Here is a 22,486-nt window from a genome sequence, read left to right as displayed (position 1 = left end):
CACTTTGCATAGCATTTGGCCATCAAATGAAAACAAAAACCTCTTGTTTAAAATAAATCTCTTCATATTTCTGTCCTGCTGTGTTTCAAACTATTTTTCCCCCCGAGTGGGATGTCCTCCCCTCCATCTATCATCTTCTAAAAGTGGGTTTGTTTTGCTTTGATTTTATCTCCCCTTCTGTAACTGGGATTCTACTAAAGCCAGGATTCAGTTTGTGGTTTTCGATGGCCAGGGATTTTCAAATGGGGCTCCAGGCATGATGGGGAGATGGAAGGGAGCACCGGGGGCCTGAGGATTTGCGGCTCACTCACAAACAAAATGTGGTTTGTTCGTGGATGTCTGAATACAGCCTCTGTCTCTTCTCAGACCTCTTACGCCTGCCAAACAACAAGTCTGAATCCTTGGTGGCAAACCGAAGCTAGCAGTTGTAAAGTCGAGGGTGAAATCGGTGTTCCTCACTTACGGATGCCAGAGAAAACGTATTGATGATTATTAATACTTTATGATTTTATCTTGCCTTTTTGAAATAAAATCCCACGTGAATAAGGGCGCGAAAGGGGACTGCGCTGTGCTCGGTCAGGGTGGAAGGATGAATATGAAGACGAAGAAATAAGCTGTAGCATAGGAATCCTGTTGTTATTTTATTGTGGCTCTAGATACGTTGTATTTTAAATCATGACGATTGTCCCCCTTTTTTTCTTCTGCTTCTTTTAGTTGCTGTTATTGTTGATGGTTATTGTTGTTCTCCAATGAAATTTTAATTAAAAAAAAAAACCCACCACAGATTTCTTGTTTCTTTTCATGTTTCTTCAGGCACCGAGACACAGCCAAGTTCTGTGGTTTTCCAGAGTATGTTTCACCTCCTCACCTACTGCTGGTCTTGGCTGCAGGCAATTCAAGAGCCGCTGAGGTAAACTCCATGGAGGTGTTATGTTTTTTCTCCATGCCTTTTCTTTTGACATTCCCTGCGTAACATACAGCTAAAGCAGCAGTTCTCAAATGTTAGCAACTCGAGGACCCTTATTTTGATTTTTAAAGATTTTCCGAGGCTTCCAAGCCCTCTCCTTCTCCCCCACTGACCCGTGCAACACACTGGACAACCTCTAAGGGCATGTGAAGCCTTGCATTGCCTATGGAGACCTTATAGGGATGCCAGCCTCCAAGTGGAACCTGATGATCCCCTGGAATAACAATTTATCTCCAGACTACAGAGATGGCCCAGGCTAGCCTGATCTCTCAGATCTCAGAAGCTAAGCAGGGTCAGCCCTGGTTAGTATTTGGATGGGAGACCACCAAGGAACACCAGGGTTGCTATTCAGAGGAAGGCACTGGCAAACCACCTCTGGTAGTCTCTTGCCATGAAAACCCCAAAAGGGGTCGCCATAAGTCGGCTGCGACTTGATGGCACTTTACACACACACACAGAGATCACGTTCCCTGGAGAAAATGGATGCTTTGGTGGGTGGACTCTATGGCATTGTACCCCTCTGAGGTCCCTGTCCTCCCCAGGCTCCCTCCCCAAATCTCCAGGAGTTCCTCAGTCTGGATATGGCAAACCTGCCCCCCATCCCCCACCAGTGGCCAGGGGGGACCTGGCAACCCCTCTGAGATCCTCATAAAAATACAGTGAAAACTGCACCAGCTGCACACTAAAAGCAAGTTTAAGTACAATGTTTCTGTTGCCTGTACAGCGGGACCTCCCTATTAGTTCTTAACCAAGGCTGGTAGAACAGGGATGGGAAAAGCTGTGGAAAAACTGCTCCAAGAAAGAGAAAAAAGCCAGTGTTGCACAAAACCAGAACTGAAAATTGTACAGTTGGCTAGTTAAAAATCCCTTGCATTGGGAAAACAGTTCAAAAACCAGTTCTGTTTTACACTAGAACTAACTACAGTGACTGTGTTAGGATTGTCCCTCCCTAGTACAACTCAACTAATGAGAATCCCTAAGGTAGAGCTTTTGGTTCCCTGCAACCAAGAAGAGGCACATTTTCTGGCTAGTGCTGTGTGGTTATCTAGAAGCCAGGTGACTTTGGGTGGTGGCAGCTCTAGAAGCTTTCACCATTTGGAAGATGTCAGCAGAAGCTGATTCTATGCCTTTGCCGAGTCCCTTCCCTCATTCCTTGAAAACGGCATTATCCAGATGAGCATGAGACAGGTTCACTTTCTGTCTTTAGAAAGAATTCCGTCCTCCTAGAGTACTGTGCTGGATCTAGGGTTGCCAACTATGCATTGGGAAATTCCTGGAGATTTGGGGGTGGAGCCTGGGAGGTGGGGTTTGAGGAAAGGAGGGACCTCAGCAGAGCATAATGGGCTCAGGCATAGCTGACGCACAGAAGGCTGCTAGGAGGCATCTCCATTTAAATGACTGGGGCATTAAGCGCCAAAGAAGATTTTGTTCAGGATTTCAACAGAAGATTGAGAGGCACCAAAATTGGTCAATTTCACCAAATCACGTGCTTACATGCGACTGAAGAAAGTTCCTTTGAAAAGGGACAGACGCCGGACTTCCCTTTTTGCAACTTTAACAAGTGCTGGAATTGATCACTATTAACATCTTCGCTGGTTTATTGTGTGTTACATTCACCCTATGTTGGTGGTGTTTTCTTTATTTGTGATTTCATGCCTTGAGATCTGGTTATTTCTTAGGATTGTGATATGTTATAAAAAGTGAATACATCTGCATATTTGTGGAATGTATATTTAATATCTGAGTCCTTAAGAGTCTTCATGATAGTACTATATAGGATTGATATATTATTTGCATAGAATTTAGTTTAGCCACAGTGCGGTTGTTATTTTTGCAATACCTGGAGGTTGGCAACCCTAGCTGGATGGAAAAACCCATCCTGGCTCTTTATTAGAAGATGTTTGCTGAGATATTTACTTCTTTGTATTGAAAAGCTTCAGCTTCATGTTTCTACACACTACGCCTCTACGGGAGGGGCAGGCCATGTTTCTCCAGGCCTGTTGGCAACTCTAGCGGTGTGGAGTATTCTCCTCCTCCCTGCAGACTAAACCACAGCCAGCCCTCAGCAATTTGAGAAACAGGAGGTGAGGTTTCGAGGTTGGATAGGGTTGCCAGGTCCCTCTTCGCAACCGGCGGGAGATTTCTGGGGCGGAGCCTGAGGAGGGCGGGGTTTGGGGAGAGGAGGGACTTCAATGCCATAGAGTCCAATGGCCAAAGGGGCCATTTTTCTCCAGGTGATCTGATCTCTATCGGCTGGAGATCAGTTGAATTAGCAGGAGATCTCCTGCTACTACCTGGCAGTTGAGCAAGCCAAAATAAACACCTCTGCGCCGGTACCAAGGTAAGGAAGGTAGTGCAGGAATCCTGCACTACCTGGCAGTTGGCAACCCTAAGGTTGGAGAATGTGGGCTTTCAGGCCACCGATAGACCCTGCAACACCTGTTTTAAAATGGCTGCTTTTAGAGCCTGGCGAACTTGGAGCACTGCGGGCAATGAGAGGCTCCGTACACATCTCCCAGCCTTATCTGACCACTGAGTTGTGGTTTTATTTGCTTGCTGCAGAACAAAGGTTGCTAAGACTACAAACCGAAGCGGGCTGTTTGTTGCCAAGCAATCTCCTCCTCTCCTCCCTCCTTTCTGTTTCCAGTATATTGTGCCCTTTTAGCCAGGCTTGTGCCCCGCAAAAATCACCTTGGCAACATAGCAGCTTCTCTGTCATACTCACCAGCTGTCCTTATACACTAAGGGCTGCCCCTGTTTTCTGATACCCGTCCTCCTTCACACATTGTCCCTATCTCGTCTTTGGAGGATGCTTTTTCAAAAATGGCAGGGTGTGCCTGCTTTCCTTTTGCTGTGTTTTAGGAAGCGCGCCACAATCCTTCCTGTGACAATCCTTTTGCTAACGCACCTTTCTTCAGGCAGCAGTGTGCAACAGGCTATTGCAGAGCAAAGGAATCCCTCCAGCTAGGGGGTAGCCAGCTTTTCAACCGGCCTCTGGGGTTACGCCTCTGATCTGTGATCTGCAGCAATAGCATGTCTGTGCTGCGGTTGATATATGTTACAGGAGCAGCAGTAAAGGGATGCTTCACAGTTGGCAGCCAGACGTACTGCAGGCAGAGATGAGCTTCCAGCAGTTAGTAAAGTAAACATTTTTATTTGTAGATAGCCAAAGGCCGTTACAAAGTAAATTAAACTATAAAACAAGAAAATTATACGATAAAGGATAAAATACAAGATGCCATATAAATTATGATAAAATACAGTATAATTAAAATATATCCTAGCTGGCCATCAGTTCTGGCTTGTTACATTCTTTGGCCCTAGTTTCGATCTTATCTTATCTGCTAGAGCGAAAAGTGACAGCCTGTAAGTGATAAATGAGTCGGAATCTGACAATAAAATACTAATTTATTGGAATCAGGAAACAAGTTTAATCCTGTTAATATGGTACGAAGGGATTTTCCCCTAGGTATTGCATAAAGAGGACAAGCTAAAATATAATGGGATAAATCCTCTACAGCAGAACCACAAATGCAAATACATTGTGCTAGTGGTACTTTATTACATCGTCCATCCAATATTGCAGTTTGCATTGTTTGATAGCGTAGAGATGTGAAAGCCATTCTTAGCTTTTGGATTGAGATGTTAACTAGATATTTGGTTCTGAGATGGTCTTTTTAATTAATTTAAACCATGGAGTAGATTGCTTCCAGCAGCTGGTCACAATGGAAGAGCTGGGTGGGACCACAGGCCATGTGTGAACAGAAAAGGTACTTAGCTCTGCTTGCACAAGCCGTAGCGCAAGGGCTGCAGCAGCGCATAGAAGTTTGATTTTAACAGTATCGCAGAGTGCATATGGACCAATGGAATGTATAACAGATGGTTCCTTTGATTTAGTTTTGAAATGGTATTGAAAGATATACCATACACTATGTTTTGCGCCACTCTTAGGACAGCATTGGAATGACCTGGAAGATTAAAATATTCTCCTGCTGGTTTCTGAGTGTTGCAGTTTTTAATATCAGATTTCATTTATTCTTTTGTATAAGGACTGACCTAGTTGTCCGATGTACAGAGTGGAAGGGCATTGCTGACATTTTATGGCAGGTATCACACACACACAAATAATCTCATGATCAGATCTCAGAATCTAAGCAGGGTTGGTTCTTAGGTGGGAGACCAGACCACCATAGAAGACTGCAGGGGGAGACAATGGTAATCCACCTCTGCTTCTCACTTGCCTTGAAAACCTAGGGTTACCAGCTCCAGGTTGGGAAATACCTGAATATTTTGGGGGTAGAGCCTGAGGAGGGCGGGGTTTGGAGAGGGGAGGGACTTCAATGCCATAGAGTCCAATTGCCAAAGCGGCCACTTTCTCCAGGGGAACTGATCTCTGTTGTCTGGAGATCAGTTGTAATAGTGGGAGATCTCCAGCCACCACCTGGAGGTTAGCACAGAAACAAGAGCGTACAAAGGTAGCAAATTATTATTAGGTGCTTACATATAAGTGACAGACAAGTGTGAAAAACGTAACAAGAACATTAAGGAACTATATACATGAATTTACAAACAATTTTGATGCAGTCTCTAAGCAACAACAATAAGCAATATGCAATCTTCTTAGTGTATATTCTCAAGTAAGTCCATATGATGGTGCATAGTCAAATAAAATGTGGGAAGAGATCGTGGGGGGTACAGTCGATTTCACTTTGTGCAAACAGACAGTGAGGAGTAATTTTAGTGCTTCCTCTTTGCACAAAGAAATCTGAGGGGGTGGGTTCTAGCTCATTGTTCTCTTCAGATGTTCCAGCTGAGTGGAGTGAACATGTCGGGGGGGGGGATTATGACAGCAAGTGCTCTTTACCTGATTGGGAGCCCTTCTTCTTCTTTCTTCTTGTTCTTCTTCATCTTCTTTCTTGTTTTTAACACTTCTGTGCACCCAGTGAAAAACTCTATCCCAGTTTACACATGGAAAGTTTATAGGGTCTCTATCAGGACTGAACTTAGGGTTGCCTGCTCCAGGTTGGGAAATACCTGGAGATTTTGGGGGTGGGGCCTAAGGAGGGTGGGGTTTGGAGGGGGGGACTTCAATGCCATAGAGTCCAATTGCCAAAGTGGCCATTTTCTCCAGGGGAATTGATCTCTGTCACCTGGAGGTCAATTGTAATAGCGGGAGATCTCCTGCCATCACCTGGAAGCTGGCAACCCTAACTGAGCTTGTCACTGTTATCCCTCTCTCTCCTCCCTACATGCATTCTTTTTGACCAGTCAGAACATAAGGAAAAGTAGTTCAGGGGCTAGGGTTGCCAACCACCAGGTACTAGCTGGAGATCTCCTGCTATTACAACTTCTCTCCAGCCGATAGAGATCAGTTCACCTGGAGAAAATGGCCACTTTGGGACTAGCTTTTCTGTACTAGCTGGAGTTTACCTGCTGTTACAACTGATCTCCAGCTGATAAGAGATCAGTTCACCTGGAGAAAATGGCTGCGTTGGCAATTGGACTCTATGGTATTGAAGTGCCTTCCCTTCCCCAAACCCTGCCCTTCACAGGCTTCGCCCCAAAAACCTCCCGCCGGTGGCAAAGACGGACCTGGCAACCCTATATAGGAGTAAAGTCTTCAGCAATGTTTAGTGGCGGGGCAGGACATAGGTGGTGATCTTTGGTGTGGGAATTTGTTTGTAATAACTCTATTCCCTAGTGTTTCAGTCTTTGTCTTGTCAATGCTGGAGGCTGTGTAGGGCAGAAAGCACGGCTCCAGACTGCACCATAATGCAATGTTATGTTCTTCTTTCTCCTCACCAGAAAAGTGACTCTCCTTGTCCTTGGCCTAGACGGAGCAGGGAAAAGTTCCCTAGTCAGAGAAATCCAGAGAGGTAAGTAGCTCATAAATTTATAGGCTGTCTTTCTGATCTATGTTCAAGCTAAGGTTGCCAACTGCCAGGTAGTAGCAGGAGATCTCCTGCTAATTCAACTGATCTCCAGCCGATAAAGATCAGATCACCTGGAGAAAAATGGCTGTTTGGCAATTGAACTCTATGGCTAGGGTTGCCAACCTCCAGGTACTAGCTGGAGATCTCCTGCTATTACAACTGATCTCCAGCCGATAGGGATCAGTTCCCCTGGAGAAAATAACCGCTTTGGCAATTGGACTCTATGGCATTGAGGCCCCTCCCATCCCCAAACCCTGCCCTCCTTAGGCTCCGCCCCAAAAGCCTCCCGCTGGTTACGAAGAGGGACCTGGCAACCCTATCTATGGCATTGAAGTCCCTCCCCAAACCCCACCCTCCTCAGTCTCCACCCCAGAAATCTCCCACCGGTGCCAAAGAGGGGCCTGGCAACCCTAGTTCAAGCGTGTGAAGATTACACATACTAAGCCAGACCCTTAGTCTATCAAGGACAGTCTGGTCTATTCTGACTGGCAGCAGTTCTCCAGGGTCTCAGGCAGAGATCTTTCCTGTTACCTACTCCCTGATCTTTTCACTGGAGATGGTGGGAATTGAACCTGAGAAGGGGTGCAAGGCAGGTGCTCTGTCAGTAATCTATGCCCAAAGCTAACAACAGCAGTAAAGCAGAGTAACAAAAATGCAGAGAACAAATGCACCAAATTTCATATAAAAACAGCCATTTTTAAAAAAAGTAATAGCTGGCAAAATAACCTCATTTGGAAAATGTTGTTGACATCAAAATCCCCCTGGAAGAGAATTGTCTTAAATTGATATTCAGAAGTCAGCAAGACAGAGGCAAGGTTAACCTTTCCTAGGGAAAGAGTTCTGTATGTTTGGGGCCACTACAAAGAAGGTTTGCATTACTAGTTTTGGGATTCGGATCTTTCTGCCATTAAAGCCCTGCTATTCAAGACTGTTTCTCTTGCGGTCACCCGCTTGACTGCTTCGGGGCTTTGCTTGGATTATGCATGCCTTTTCTGACCGTCAGTGGTCGCCTCACTCTCCCCGTGCATTTTGCCCATGTTTTCTAGATGCTGTTTCAGCCAGCATTCAGAAAACGCAGGCAAAACGTGTGGAAATGCACGGGGAGAGCAAGGCAACCTCTGACGGTCGAAAAAGGCATGCATAATCCAAGCAAAGCCCTGTAGCATTGGGCGTGTATATGTGTGAGACCACGATTAAACAGCCATGCATAAAAGGCCTAAATCTGACATACCAGCCACAGTTTATGAAACAAGCTTTACAACGCTCTCTGCTACAAGCCTGCAAGAAATTAGGGGGAAACTTCTGATGTGCAGTCCCTGTCTATGTAGGTGGGACTGATGACTGGTTTGCATCTGGTCTTTCCATCTTCCCTGTGCAGTACTCTCCTGTGAAGTTCTCCCCACCTCGAAGCCCAACCAGACAGAGCTCAGAGTGGGCAGGTTTGAGGTATCTCTCGTCGACCCCGCTGGGGGGCAGCGAACCTGGAGGAACCACTACAGCAAAGCTCATGGGATAATCTTTGTGCTCGACTCGGGCGACGTGGCACAGATGGATGAGGTCAAGAAGACCCTCGTCCGTGTCTTGGGGCACCCTAAGGTTTCAGGAAAGCCCCTGCTATTGTGAGTCTCTTTGCATCTTAATTTCTCCCTGTGTCCCCTTTGGATGAACGTTGGGGGTGTAAATGGAGAAATTGGGAAGAAGGGCCTAAAGCAGAGGATTCTCTTCTTTTCAAGGACCTCTTGGGGAAACAGTGTGGCAGGAGGGGATATTTAAGCCCCTTGTCCTCTGTTCTACAGCCCTGGTCTGAATTCCCACCTCCACCCTGGTTGCTTTTTAATATTTAAGAAAAAAAAATGTTTGGTGGTTTGAATCGTAGACCTCCCATGTGATATGCAGTTTGATATTCAGGCCACAAAGGAACATGTTGGAGATCATGGATCTCCATCAGTCCCTACAAAATAAATTGTGTACGCAGGCCCACCTCTGATCTGATTGTAATCGTGCAAAAAGGGGAGTGTGGATTTATTAACCCTTCAACCCCTGCTCAGTTTTGCTAATGAAAACCATTCTCCTTACCCTGTTAATTGTGTTTTATTTGGGGAGTGGGGAGACCTATTCTTTAGAAGAAGAGAAGAAAATTTGGCTTTTTTATACCCCACTTTTCTCTACCTTTAAGGAGTCTCAACGCAGCTTACAATCGCCTTCCCTTCCCCTCCCCTCAGCAGACACCTTGTGAGGTAGGTGGGGCTAAGAGAGTCCTGAGAGAACTGTGACTAGCCCAAGATCACCTAGCAGGCTTCATGTGGAATCAGACCCAGTTCTCCAGATTAGATTCATGTGGAGAAGAGGGGTATCAAACCCGGTTCTCCAAATTAGAGTCTGCCACTCTACACTACACAACGCGGGCTCTCACCAGGCTTTAAAAACTCACACATACCCTTTAAAATGCTAATAAAGATGTTGGTAGCCTGCTTTTAATTAGTGAAAGTAAGTGTTATAAAATTTAATCCCCTCCTTTTCTTCGTGTATGATCCTGGATCTGAATTGTGGCTGTACAATTTACCTTTAACAGACTGACAGTGATCTGGGATCTTCATCACATCCAGAGCTGAAAGTAATTTACGTTTCACTGGTACTCTCTCTGTTAGGGTGATCGAAGCAGAAGATAGGGGAAGGGCCACTTTCTTACCAGTAGCTCCAAGCCCCTCCTGTATCTGCTCACTTTCACCTTGTTTACATCTCTTTGTGTCCTCAATCGAGAGGTAGCAGAGTTGCTCAGAGTAGACCCGTTTCACTGGATCATGGATGGGCTGTCATGCACAAGGGCATCACAATCGGGACTTAAAACAGCAGCCCTTCTGGAGCAGGAAAAGTGTCCCTGCTAAGCCCATTGTCTTCCATAGATAGATATTCTATGATGTATTTCTACACTTGCTCAATTTTCACCCCTCTTTCCCATCTAGACCTGCCCCACAAAGCCAATTTACAGTAAAACATTGTATTGTCAAAAAATAACAAAAATCAAAACTGAAATCACCAAAAAAGGTGATCTTGAGCAGCACCGACATCAAACTCGGTATCAAGAAGTCAGCAACATTAAATACCTAACCAAAATTCTTACCAAACAAAAAAGACTTGTGACACTTTATTCTAGGATAAGCATTAGTGTACTAGAGACCTATTCCTTGGATGCAACAGACCGTGAATTCTTAGGTTCCAATAAAAAATTGTGAGGCTTTAAGGTGTCCGAAGACTCCTGTTTGTTTTTCTGCTGCAATAGATTAGTACAGCTGTCCCCTCTGGAATTTCTTTCCAAACAAATGGGTTTAACTACAGGCCTGAATGACAGGGCCGAGGACTGACTTTTAGGCATGGGGTTCCAAAGAATGGGTTCCCTTCTAAGAGAGAGAGGACCCTGCTCTTAGTACTTGGAGACAGGCCTTGGTAAGATAAGCACTGAGACGTGAACTCCATGAGATGTCGCTCCACAAACTAGGTTGGGGTTCTCCTCCACACCACTCCAACTCATATTCCCCACAGCCACACAGCAGCATAGGGAACTTAACTTTCCCAAACACTTCAGGACCCTATTCAGATCAGGACCCTGGCTAGGGTTGCCCACCTCCAGATACTAGCTGGAGATCTCCTGCTATTACAACTGATCTCCAGCTGATAGAGATCAGTTCACCTGGAGAAAATGGCCGCTTTGGCAATTGGACTCTATGGCATTGAAGTCCCTCCCCTCTCCAAACCCCGCCCTCCTCAGGCTCTACCCCCAAAATATTCAGGTATTTCCCAACCTGGAGCTGGTAACCCTAGATTTTCAAGGCAAGTGAGAAGCAGAGGTGGATTACCATTGTCTTCCCCTGCAGAGTCTTCTATGGTGGTCTGGTCTCCCATCTAAGAACCAACCCTGCTTAGATTCTGAGATTTGATCATGAGATTATTTGTGTGTGTGTGATAATTTCCCAACTAAGAGCTAACAACCCTAACCCTGGCATTGGGGGAGAAGGGCTCTGCATCATTCCCTGACACCATCTTCCTGACCCAGAATTGCCCCAGGAGGGTGCTGTTTTTCTGGGAAGCACATATGGGACAAGGGGCTCCTTGAAGATCTGTTGCCTTCTCCATATTGTGTGGCCAGAGAGTGAATAGACACCAGTATTTGAGTTGTTTGCTAATGGTGTTGTTTGCTAATGTCTTTTGATTTCTGTGTGGTGTTTCTGTGTGGGTGTTTCAAGGCTTGCAAACAAACAGGACAAGTTGGACGCTCTCTTGCCCTGCGAGATCATCGAGTGCCTGTCTCTGGAGAAGCTTGTGAACGAAAGCAAGTCGCTGTGTCGCATTGTAAGCATGGGACAACCCTCTTCGATCGTATTGGCAATGCCTCTCCAAGTTCTCCTTCGTTACTTCCTTTATGCCCCACCTTTCTCCCCAATGGGGTCCCAAAATGGTTTGCGTCATTCTCCCGTCCTCCATTTTTATCTTCACAACAAAAACCCTGATTGGCAGATTAAGCAAAGAGTGAGTGAGTGACTGACCCATGGTCACCCAGTACGTTTCCTTGGCAGAGGGGCGATTCAGCACTCTAACCACTAAACCATACTGGCTGTTCAGAAGGAACAGAGACAGTCTCCTCTGAATCGCTGCCATCCTTTCGGTCATTATCATGTGGCTTTATGGCAATGTTTCTTCTGCTTTCCTGCTGCTAATCCAATTGCCTGCCCCATTCTAATTCTTTCCACCCATGCCAAATGAAATTGGAGAGCCAGCGTGATCCCCACCATCATATGTGGGTTGGCCTTCAGCGTAGCTTTCGTCTGCTCTCTTGTTCACTCTTTCATTTCCCTAGTTTTTTCCTTTTCCTTATCTTTTAAAATCCCCAACAAAAATGGCCAAGAAGCATTGGCCCTTAAAGCCTCCATTCTATGTCCCAAACTCTTTTTTTTTTGGGCTTGTTTTTATCTTGATCCTGTGGGTTTTAATCCAAGCTGTCATCTGTATCATCTTGCAGGAACCCTGTTCAGCCACTAAAAGGCTTCACAAGTCTCAGTCCTGGACCATCGTTCAAGGGCTTCACTGGCTCTTGCGCACCATTGCCCTCAACTATGGGGCCCTGTGTGACCGCATCCAGGAAGACGGCCTTGAACCACAAGCGTTAATGGAGCGGGACATATCCCGGAAGGCACGGAGACCCCGGAGCAAGACCCGGGAAGACAGGTTCTCCTTCCTCCTGCTTCCTTGACTTTGGAATGGCTTCATTAGCCACAAACAAGCGTGTAGCTTGGTTGAGTAGGAATTAGGCAGAGAAGGAAGTAGGGCCCGCTATGGTGGAAGACCTTCTGCCAGAAGCCCATGTTGCCCAACACTGAGAAAAAAGATTTTTTAAAAAATACATTGGTGTTGTATATGTAATATAATTTCCAGAGGGGACCCAGCAGTGATGTATGGTAGCTCTAGGAATCGCTGGATATTCCTAGTTACCCTACCCTACATCACTTCTTGGTTTTTCCCTGGAAGTGATGTCACAATGCACAATGACCCCTCCTCCACATCCCTCCCCCCATTGCCACTTGCCATGGCCTGGCAACCCTAGGGGAGTTAACATCCTAACAATGCTTTATTGCTACATTGCAGCATGGGTGTTGTGATTCTCGTCTTCTTCACACTCCTGCAAAACTTATTTTATAGGCGGTCAACTGAGGCTGAGAAGGAGTTGCCCTAGAGGCTACTTGAGTGAGTGGGGATTTGAGGACAGGTTTTGCTATTACACTTATTTCCTGCCTTTCTTCCATCATGGACCCCATAGAACTGTATGGACCAGGCCCCTGCCAGCTTAGCTCCAGCACAATGTATATATCACGTCCCTCAGCCTAGTGCTCTCAGAACTAGTTCTTTCCCCGCATTGATACTTTGCATTCATGACTCCCAAGACACTGTAGAGGACAGCAGAGCTTGAGCTTAGCACCGTTGCTAACCTAACCTAAGTCCCAGGCTGTGGGAGGAGGAGAGCTAGTATTTACGATGTCTTGCAGTTATAGCTAATTTCTTACATCTGCCTCCTATTCTTTAGGGAGCCACCAGCCAAAAGGGAGAGCTCCCAAGCACAAAATGCCAGGACAGAGGAAAGCAAACCAACAAAGAACTCCCAGAACATTGTTTCACAGGTAACCTGCTCCTTTCTGCAGAACGCTTGCCTATTGGTGTTGTAATGGTTGTGAGTTGCAGGGCAAAAGCCCACTAACAGGGCTCTCTGGGTGTCTCGTGGGTTGCACTGGTCATGTCACATGTCCAGTAACAGGAGTGACCATCGACGTGAAACGGGGAGTAATTTAGGGAAGGTCTTTTGGTCAGAACCTGCTAGAATTATGGGGCCAAGCTCAGGCCGTTACCGCACCAAGTTTTTACAACGCTTAGTGAAACGTTTCATTCCCTTGTGTCTGCACCATTTCCCCTCCGTTTGATGCCGGAACCATTTTGCAAAAGTTTAATCGACGTGTTATCTGCAAACACTTTTGGGGTGAATTATTAGAAATCACCATTTCATTGACAGCTTTTCCGAGGTGCAAACTTGTTGAAGACGCTTCATTTCCTCGACCCTCCTCCGCGGAGGAGTGGGGAATGATGTAAGCCACTTTGGGTCCCCATTGGGGAGAAAAGTGGGGTATAAATGGAGTAAGTAAAAGTGTCCTGGGTTGGCCATCTTTTCCTGGAAGGAGGTAGTGCCCAGCCCAAAGTATAGGAAGCTGTTGTCCAGGCATGTTCAAGAGGGCCAAATTAAGTACCCAAAGGTCAAGAAAAAAATCAACATTCAAGGCCAGAGATTATACAATGTAAAAATTATATCAGTAAAAAAAATGTATATATTTATTACAGGCTAAAATCAATAACATATATATCAATAACATTGTGTACCTACCGTCATAAAGATTTTTAGAAAGTCACATGCACGTGTAGTCTGGAACTGTGATTGTTTTGACCACTGAAGAAGGCCATTTGGCCAAAACACCAAATTAGACTTTGGTCAAAGTCTAATTCTGTGATCGTATGTCCATTTGTATTGTATGTTTACAGGAATATGTTGGTTTGGCAGGCTATTGCAGGGCCTTATATATGTTATTGATTTTAGCCTGTAATAAATATATACATATTTTGTACTGATATAATATTGTATAATCTTTGGCCTTGAATGCTGATTTTTTTCTTGACCTTTGGGTACTTAATTCTGTTGTTTTTAGGGTTATGTTTTTTCCCTTTGTTGTTGGTGATGCTCAAGAGGGCCACCTGGTATATTGTGGGATATTACTGCAGGAACCAAGTGTGAGCAAGATCTTTAGGACAGTAAGCTTCTGAAAGGGCTTCCATAGATATATGCTTGCCCTTCCTTGGTCTATGTGCAGGAGGAGGACATAACAACGGCACCGAAGAAGAAGAAGAAAGTAAAGCTCAAGATGAAGAAGAAAGTTTCAGTGCAGTCGAGCAGCACGTTGGCCAGAGACGACAAGGGGAAAATAGCAGCAAGTGGGAGCAAAGGTGGAGCCATCGGCGGCCTCATCCAGAACAACAGGGTTGCCCAAGAGAATCCCAGAATCCGGGAAACATCTCCAACAGCAGGTAAATATGAACCAATGTTAACAAACCGTATTGTGTTCAGTTTTGGGCACCACAATTTAAGAAGGATGTAGACAAGCTGGAACGTGTCCAGAGGAGGGCAACAAAGATGGTGAGGCGTCTGGAGACCAAGTCCTATGAGGAAAGGTTGAAGGAGCTGGGTGTATTTAGCCTGAAGAGGAGAAGGCTGAGAGGGGACATGATAACCATCTTCAAGTAGAGGAGGGTGCTGAGTTGTTTTCTGTTGCCCCAGAAGGACGGACCAAAACCAATGGGTTAAAATTAAATCAGAAGAATTTCCATCTAGACATTAGGAAGAATTTTTTAACAGTTTGAGCGGTTACTCAGTGGAACAGACTAGATGGCCATCTGTCAGCAATGCTGATTCTATGACCTTAGGCAGTTCATGAGAGGTTGTTCATGAGAGGGAGGGCATCTTGGCCATCTTCTGGGCATGGAGTAGGAGTCACTGGGGGTGTGTGTGGGAGGTAGTTATGAAATTCCTGCATTGTGCAGGGGGTTGGACTAGATGACCCTGGTGGTCCAACTCTATGATTCTATGACTCTATGAAAGCATATATAGCAGCAGTGATACTGAGGGGAACAGGATTCTTACTCCAAGGTCTTTTCTACATGTGCTGCAGCCATTTGTAAGGAGCCACAACTTTGTTCAAAAGTGAAGGCAGCAGTACTAGGACATAAGAAGAGCCCTGCCGAAGCAGAGCTTAGTCCAGCATCCTGTTTGTTAAGGTTGTGTTTTTTTTTACATTAATTCACAGCCAACTTATGACAACCCTGTAGGGTTTTCAAGGCAAGAGACGTTCAGAGGAGCTTTGCCATTGCCTGCCTCCAAGAGAATCCCAGAATTCCCCCCTCATAATACCAGAACACGTGGTCATCTGCTGAAGCTGGAGGGTGACAGATTCAACACTGATAAAAGGATTTCTTCACACAGCGCATAGTTAAATTGTGGAACTCCCTGCCCCAGGATGTGGTGATGGCTGTCACCTTGGAAGGCTTTAAGAGGGGAGTGGATATGTTCATGGAGGAGAGGGCAGTCCATGGCTACTAGTCAAAATGAATACTAGTCATGATGCGTACCTCTTCTCTCCAGGATCAGAGGAGCATGCCTGTTATATGAGGTGCTGTGGAACACAGGCAGGATGCTGCTGCTGCAGTTATCTTGTTTGTGGACTTCCTGGAGGCACCTGGTTGGCCACTGTGTGAACAGACTGCTGGACTTGATCACTTTGGTCTGATCCGGCATGGCTTTTCTTATGTTCTTATTCCTTGGAGTTCTCCCATTCAAATACTTGCCAGGTTCGAGGCTGAGAGTGTGTAACTGGCCCAAGGTCACCCAGCAAGTTTCCATGGCAGAGCGGAGATCTGAACCTGAGTTCCCCTAGATCCTAGTCTGACTCCTTAACCACTACACCACCTCAGTCCAGACTAGGACAGGGACTTCAACTCCCACCTCTTGATGGGTTGCAATTAACACCTTCTGCTTCCGTCAGGAGTTTGGGTGTCGTTTTTAGATGCCTCACCAACCATGGAGAAGCAGATTTTGTTAGTAATTAAAATGGCATTTTACCATCTCTGCTGTGCTTGACAACTGTCTCCCTACCTGTCTTGTGCTGACTTGGCCACAGTGATCCATGCAACAGTCACCTCTAGACTGGATTATTGTAACCCGCTGTACATAGGGCTGCCCTTGGGACTGCTTCGGAAGTGTCAGGGTAGAATGCTGCTGTGCGGGTCCTAACTAGGACCCCTTGGAGAGCCTTTCAACCTGTACTCCGGCAGCTGCACTGGCTGCAGGTTGGCTTCTGGATTAGGTTCAAAGTGCTGGTTTTAACCTTTAAAGCTCAGAATGGTCTGGGACCCTCATTTAGGGTTGCCAACCTCCAGATACTAGATAACAACAATAACCTGCAATCAAAATACAGTGTGTAGGCTCAATTAAATGCAGTAAATTGTTACTATAATCACAAGTGAGGCAAGGCAAAAAATCCTACTATCTAAATCCTACAATCTAAATCCTAACTCTAAATATCAATGCACAAACTCTAACTGTACAGTAATGCAATGACAAAATCCGAAAGTTTTGTCATAGGGACAATCATAACAGTGGTACAACAGGCATTTAACAGATTTGCCGAAAGAGACCGGGCTACTCTCCTATAGACCAGAACAAACACACACCACTCACAATCTCGGATCTTTGGATCCTTACAATTTAGTCATCTTACTCATGACATTAAGCGGATTATATACCTCCACTGGCACATACTGAGGAATGTGCCTGGATGTGAAAATTTTTCTATGTTCGGTCTGAGAAAAACAGACTCCTTGAGGAATTCTTTAGTAAAAACTGACTTATTGGAGAAAGTAAAGTCAGTTAGTAAAAACTGACTTAACAAGGAGTTAATGCACCCGGCCATTACAAATGCGGCGCATGCGCAATGTATCCGTTTAGCTTGCAGGTTAAGGAAGTAAGTTCACCTTCATTCAATTTCAAATTCCAACTAAGAAATTTTACTAATTGTTCTTCTCAAAATGTTGTTTACGCAATTATTTGCCCGTATTCTTTGATATACATCGGCTCTACCAGCAGACAAATTAAATTGCCTATTGGTGAACATAGAGCTCGGATACGCGCTAAAGTCTTAGAAGCGCCTCTCACGGAGCACTTCCTTAAAAAATGACATATGGATAATGACGTACTCTTTTTTGTCATTTGGCAATACAAACCTCGTTCTTATTTTCATCAAGACATCAGAAAAATACTTCTGAGGCAGGAAATGAAATACATCTTTCTCTTTAAGACGTTAGCACCCGCTGATTTAAATACTGATTTTGATTTTTCTTGTTTCTTGGGTTAATTTGTTTGAGAACAGTTTTTTCTTTCATAGATAGTGCCTTAGCCATTTACTCCTATCCCTCATGACTCTAGCCATGTACTAATAAGACACAGCTGGCCACTTTCTAATCATGGTTAAAACAGAAGGGATATCATCAATTCAGTTATGTAAGTGTTTCACTAAAGAACCAGAAACTCAGAGAAGTGTGATGGTCTTCCGTCATTGTGGTGCGCATGAGATTCCATTTATTTTGTAAAAAATAAAAAATAGACTGTTGTTGAAAGGAGATATTTTTGTACTTAGGACAATACTAGTTAGCTGTATATGTTTATTTACAGAGGTTGTTATACCCACGAACACATAAAGAACAAGCAAATTCGCTTAGACACAATCAAAGAAATAATATTTGCTGAAGAAGCCGAATTTGGCGAAACGCTCACTGATCCGGAGGTGGCGTCCTTTGCTGGGCTGCGCCTTGCCGTGACTTCTGGGCTACGCCTTTCCTTGTTGGTATCTTCTTTCCACAGGATACGAGAGACGACCTATCTTGGGCAATATCAGACCCGACATTAGACACTCTTAAAGGACTTTGCAGTCTCTGTACATTGTGATTGTCCCTATGAGGGTACTTTCGGATTTTGTCATTGCATTACTGTACAGTTCGAGTTTGTGCATTGATCTTTAGAGTTAGGATTTAGATTATAGGATTTAGATAGTAGGATTTTTTTGCCTTGCCTCACTTGTGATTATAGTAAAAATTTACTGCATTTAATTGAGTCTACATGCTGCTTTTTGATTGCAACCTCCAGGTACTAGCTGGCGATCTCCTGCTATTATAACTGATCTCCAGCCGATAGAAATCAGTTCACCTGGAGAAAATGGCCGCTTTGGCAATTGGACTCTACGGAATTGAAGTCCCTCCCCCTCCCCAAACCCCTCCCCATCAGGCTCCGTCCCCCAAAATCTCCAGGTATTTCCCCACCTGGCACTGACAACCCTCCCCTCATACCTACAGGACCGCCTCTCCCACTGTGTCCCCCCAAGGATGCTGTGCTCTAACTCCCGAAATCTACTGGAGGTCCCTGGTCCAAGAGCAGTCCATTATCCTTGGCCAGGGCCTTTTCAGTCGTGGCCTCAGCCTGGTGGAATTCTGTTGGAGGAGACAAGGGCCCTGCGGGAACTCTCCCAGTTCTGCAGGAGCTGCAAGATGGAGTTGTTCTGCCGGGCATATGGTTGAGGACTTGGGGGCGTACGCTCTGCCAAGTATACCGGCCACCAGACAGATGCTGCCCCTCTATACTCCCCTTGCCTTAGTGCACCTTCTATTGTTGATTGCTGTCTGGTTTTAAATTGTATATTGGGATTTTATAGTATATATTCTGTTTTAATTGATTGTTGTTAGCTGCCCAGAGCTTCGCTTAAGCGGGGGGCAGGGGCGGGATATAAGTCGAAAATATAAAATAGAATGCTGCAGCCAGGATGTTGACTGGAGTGGGTCGTAGGGTCGATAATCACTCCAGTCTTGGCCCATCTATGCTGGCTCCCAATCTGAAACTCTCTCCCCAAGGAGACTCATCTGTCCTCTTCTGTTGCCATCTTCCGTCAGTGCGTGAACTCTTTTTTGTTTAGTTTGGCATTCCCTCGGTGATCCCACCTTCCTGTCCTATGTTTTAATTGTTGTTATGTTTTTGTATGCACTGACCTGGATGGCCCAGGCTAGCCGATCTCATCAGATATCATCTCAGAGGCTAAGCAGGGTTGGTCCTGGCTAGTACTTGGATGGGAGACCTCCAAGGAATACCAGGGTCCAATGCAGAGGCAGGCAATGGCAAACCACATCTGTTGGTCTCTTGCCTTGAAAACTCTAGTGGGTTGACATAAACCGGCTGTGACTTGACGGCATTTTACATGCACACATGTTTTTGTATGTGTATTTTAGCTCTGCTTTTCATTGTGTCAGTGATGTGGGGTTTCTTTGGGTTGATTTGAATGTTTTGTGATTTCACTGCGTTTTTAATCTGTTCGCTGCCTTAGTGGCCCTGATGAGGGCAGAAAGGTGGGGTATAAATTTTATAAATACAATAAATTGTTTCTCGGATTTTAATTTTTTTTTAATTTTGAAAATGTCCTAACTAGCCACATGATGAAACCTTACTTTGTTCATTTCTGTTCTTTCAGGACAGAACACAAAGAAGAAAAATAAAATACTGAAAAATAAAATCAAAATCCAAGAGCGAACAGAGACACGACCAAATGAGCCCCTGTCGACCACTTTTGGTAGGAAAGGTGGTTGGGGCGCTGCAATCTTTGCATGATACTCTGTATACCAATAATTTCCTACATCCTTATTGTGAGAGGTTTATAAATTACACATGGTATGGACAAAAAGGAATAGAGAGGGCTTGTTCCATCTCCCCCATAATGCTAAAATTGAGGGTCGCCCCATGAAATCTATTGATGATAGATACAGGACTATTTCATTCAACACATTGTTTACTTAGATAATTGGCTACCATAAGATGTAGTTGGATGGCTTGCGGGGGGTGGGGTAGACAAATACATAAAGAATATTATATGTGCAGTATAGAGTGCTGAAAAAGAGGAAGACCCAACATGATATGGATTGACACTATAAAGGAAGCCACAATCCTCAGTCTGCAAGACCTGAGCAAGGCTGTTAACGATAGGACATTTTGGAGGACATTAATTCATAGGGTCGCCTTAAGTCGGAAGCGATTCGATGGCACTTAACACACATATACACATAGAGTAGGAGACCTGAGTTCAAATCCCCATTGAGGAAGGACACTTATGGGATAACTTTGGGCCAGCCACTCTCTCTCAGTGGAACCTACCTAACCCAATTATTTTGAGGATAAAACAGAGGAACCACATATGCAGCACAGAACTCCTCGGAGGAAGGGAGGGATTAAAATGTAACAGATCTATACCTGTGAACCCTAGTAGCTAAATGGAACCTCCATTTTTAGAGGCAGTATATCACTGAGTATCAGTTGCTGGAGAGCCAGGGAGAGCTGTTGCCTTCATGCCCTGCTTCTGCACTTCTTTGAAGCAGCAGGCTGGATGACGTATGAGATGGGACTGTAGTCTAATCTGGCAGGGCTGTTGTTTTTGATCCTGCATTAGGGTTTTGTAGAACACAAAAACCTTCATATTGTATGGCTTTTATTGAGCCAAATACAAACATACATCAAGCCCAGTGATTTTGCCACCACGATGAGACAGTAGCATTGCCACTTTAAGAACACGGGTGTGTGTGCATGCACTCACATGCTCTGTAACAGCAGGCAAGAGCCGTTTCCTCATTGTGACATCCTCAGAATGGGGAAAGCTGCATCTGTTTAGTTCCTTTTCATGCAACCATGCCTCCTTCCTCAAGCCAACAGCAACGCTAATCTCTTCCAGAAAAGAAACAGGCAAGGCTATCAGGAATATGCAGTAAGTAGTGTAGTGCCAGTGTGGTGTAGAGGTTAAGAGCGGCAGTTTGGAGCAGTGGACTCTGAACTGGAGAACTGGGTTTGATTCCCCACTCCTCCACACGAGTAGTGGAGGCTAATCTGGTGAACTGGATTTGTTTCCCCACTCCTGCACACGAAGCCAGCTGGGTGCCGTTGTTCTTTCCTCTTCCTGCACAAAGACCAAAAAAAGGCAAGCATATATCTATGGAAGCCCTTCCAGAAGCTTACCGTCCGAAAGTCTTGCTCACACATGGATAATGTATGCATGAGAGTTTTACCTGAGGTTTGTTGCTTGCTGGACCCACACTGTCATGTTGGGAATCTATGCACCAGTGGTCTCCAAGCTCAAATCAAGTCCCCACCCCTTTAAATGAGCCAGCGTGGTATAGTGGTTAAGAGCGGTGGTTTGGAGCAGTGGACTCTGATCTGGAGAGCCAGGTTTGATTCCCCACTCCTCCACATGAGCGGCAGAGGCTAATCTGGTGAACTGGATTTGTTTCCTCACTCCTACACACAAAGCCAGCAGGGTGAGCTTGGGCCAGTCACAGTTCTCTTAGAGCTCTCTCAACCCCACCTACCTCACAGGGTATCTGTTGTGGGGAGGGGAAGGTGATTGCAAGCCAGTCTGAGTCTTCCTTAAGTGGTGGAGAAAGTCAGCATATAAAAACCCACTCTCCTTCTTTTTGTTCTTCTAAGTGGACATTAATTTATTCAGTGAAACCATATTGCTTCCTTAGAGATGACTATGCAAGGGTTTATATTTTTCCCATTGTACCTATGACAGCACAGACATCAGCTGTGTGCTTGTGTTCCCCAGAATTATATCGGAGAGCCATGCTGGCTCTGAAAATGCAACAGGAAGAACAGAAGAAACGCTCGACGACCGTTGCCTGATCCAGTCAATCACCCGAGGGCAGAAGTCTCAAACTGGTACCAGCAGAGCTGAAGGAACTGCAGTGGAGACCGAGCACCTGATACCAAGGTGTACCAAAACGTCGCGTGGCATTCCGAAGGGAGATGTTGGTGTACAGCAGGCAGGAGGATGCCTCGAAGCAAATCTCTAAAAGAGGGACAGAGATCTCTAAAAGAGGACAGAGGATTCTCCTTCCGCACCACCAGAATTCAGGGAAGATTTGCAGCCTCATCCTCAGGAGAGGTGTTTTTTTTTGGGGGGGGGGATTTGCTTGAAAAAAGGACCAGCGGTTTGGATGCTTAGAAACAATTTTCTCCTTTGAATCCCAGTGGCACTGACCAGGTAGGCACCCTTTTAGCAGCCCTACCTTCACGTCGTGCCCAAATGGGAAGATGTATACTGAGGGGACTTCTCAGAGGCTGCCTCCACACCTTTGGAGCTTTGTACACTGGGAGAGACACCCAAGTCTGAGGCTGTACAATTTCCAAATACACCGTAAATCTAGAACGGCTAAATATTTGTTAGACTGAACTATAATGTAAATATTTTTATTTTTGTTTTCAAATAAAGTCTGTTTTTTTTAAAAAAAAAAACAACACACCGAGAACAGAAGTTTGCATCAGATGATAAAACCAGGGTGGTGTAGCTGGATGTGACCTGGGTTCAAATCCCCACTTGGTGTGAAGCTCACTTAGTGACCTTGGGCCAGTCACTCAAACAGC

The 22,486-nt window shown here is 45.2% G+C and overlaps 1 protein-coding gene across 1 annotated transcript; it reads left to right on the top strand.

Moving 5' to 3' along the window:
* The first annotated feature begins 830 nt into the window (after positions 1–830).
* On the top strand, positions 831–21,745 carry ARL13A (ADP ribosylation factor like GTPase 13A). Its single transcript, XM_056859789.1, has 9 exons — positions 831–910; positions 6,773–6,843; positions 8,279–8,519; positions 11,142–11,247; positions 11,915–12,120; positions 12,974–13,067; positions 14,301–14,514; positions 19,551–19,649; positions 21,669–21,745. The coding sequence occupies exons 1-9, from the start codon at positions 852–854 to the stop codon at positions 21,743–21,745; spliced, it is 1,167 nt and encodes a 388-aa protein (XP_056715767.1). The 5' UTR covers positions 831–851.
* Positions 21,746–22,486: the final 741 nt, after the last annotated feature.

Source organism: Euleptes europaea, chromosome 13 (assembly GCF_029931775.1).
Source record: "Euleptes europaea isolate rEulEur1 chromosome 13, rEulEur1.hap1, whole genome shotgun sequence".
NCBI classification, from domain to species: Eukaryota; Metazoa; Chordata; class Lepidosauria; order Squamata; family Sphaerodactylidae; genus Euleptes; species Euleptes europaea.
Note: the sequence above shows the minus strand (reverse complement) of the source record. Positions and strands in the feature narration are given on the sequence as shown.

What these genes read in the sequence shown, in the direction of transcription:
- ARL13A (XM_056859789.1), top strand. Translation starts at nt 852, where the DNA reads ATGTTTCACCTCCTCACCTACTGCTGGTCTTGGCTGCAGGCAATTCAA. An exon ending in AGCAAGACCCGGGAAGACAG is followed by an intron (nt 12,121 to 12,973) that starts GTTCTCCTTCCT and finishes CCTATTCTTTAG; the next exon opens with GGAGCCACCAGCCAAAAGGG. An exon ending in GGAAACATCTCCAACAGCAG is followed by an intron (nt 14,515 to 19,550) that starts GTAAATATGAAC and finishes CTGTTCTTTCAG; the next exon opens with GACAGAACACAAAGAAGAAA.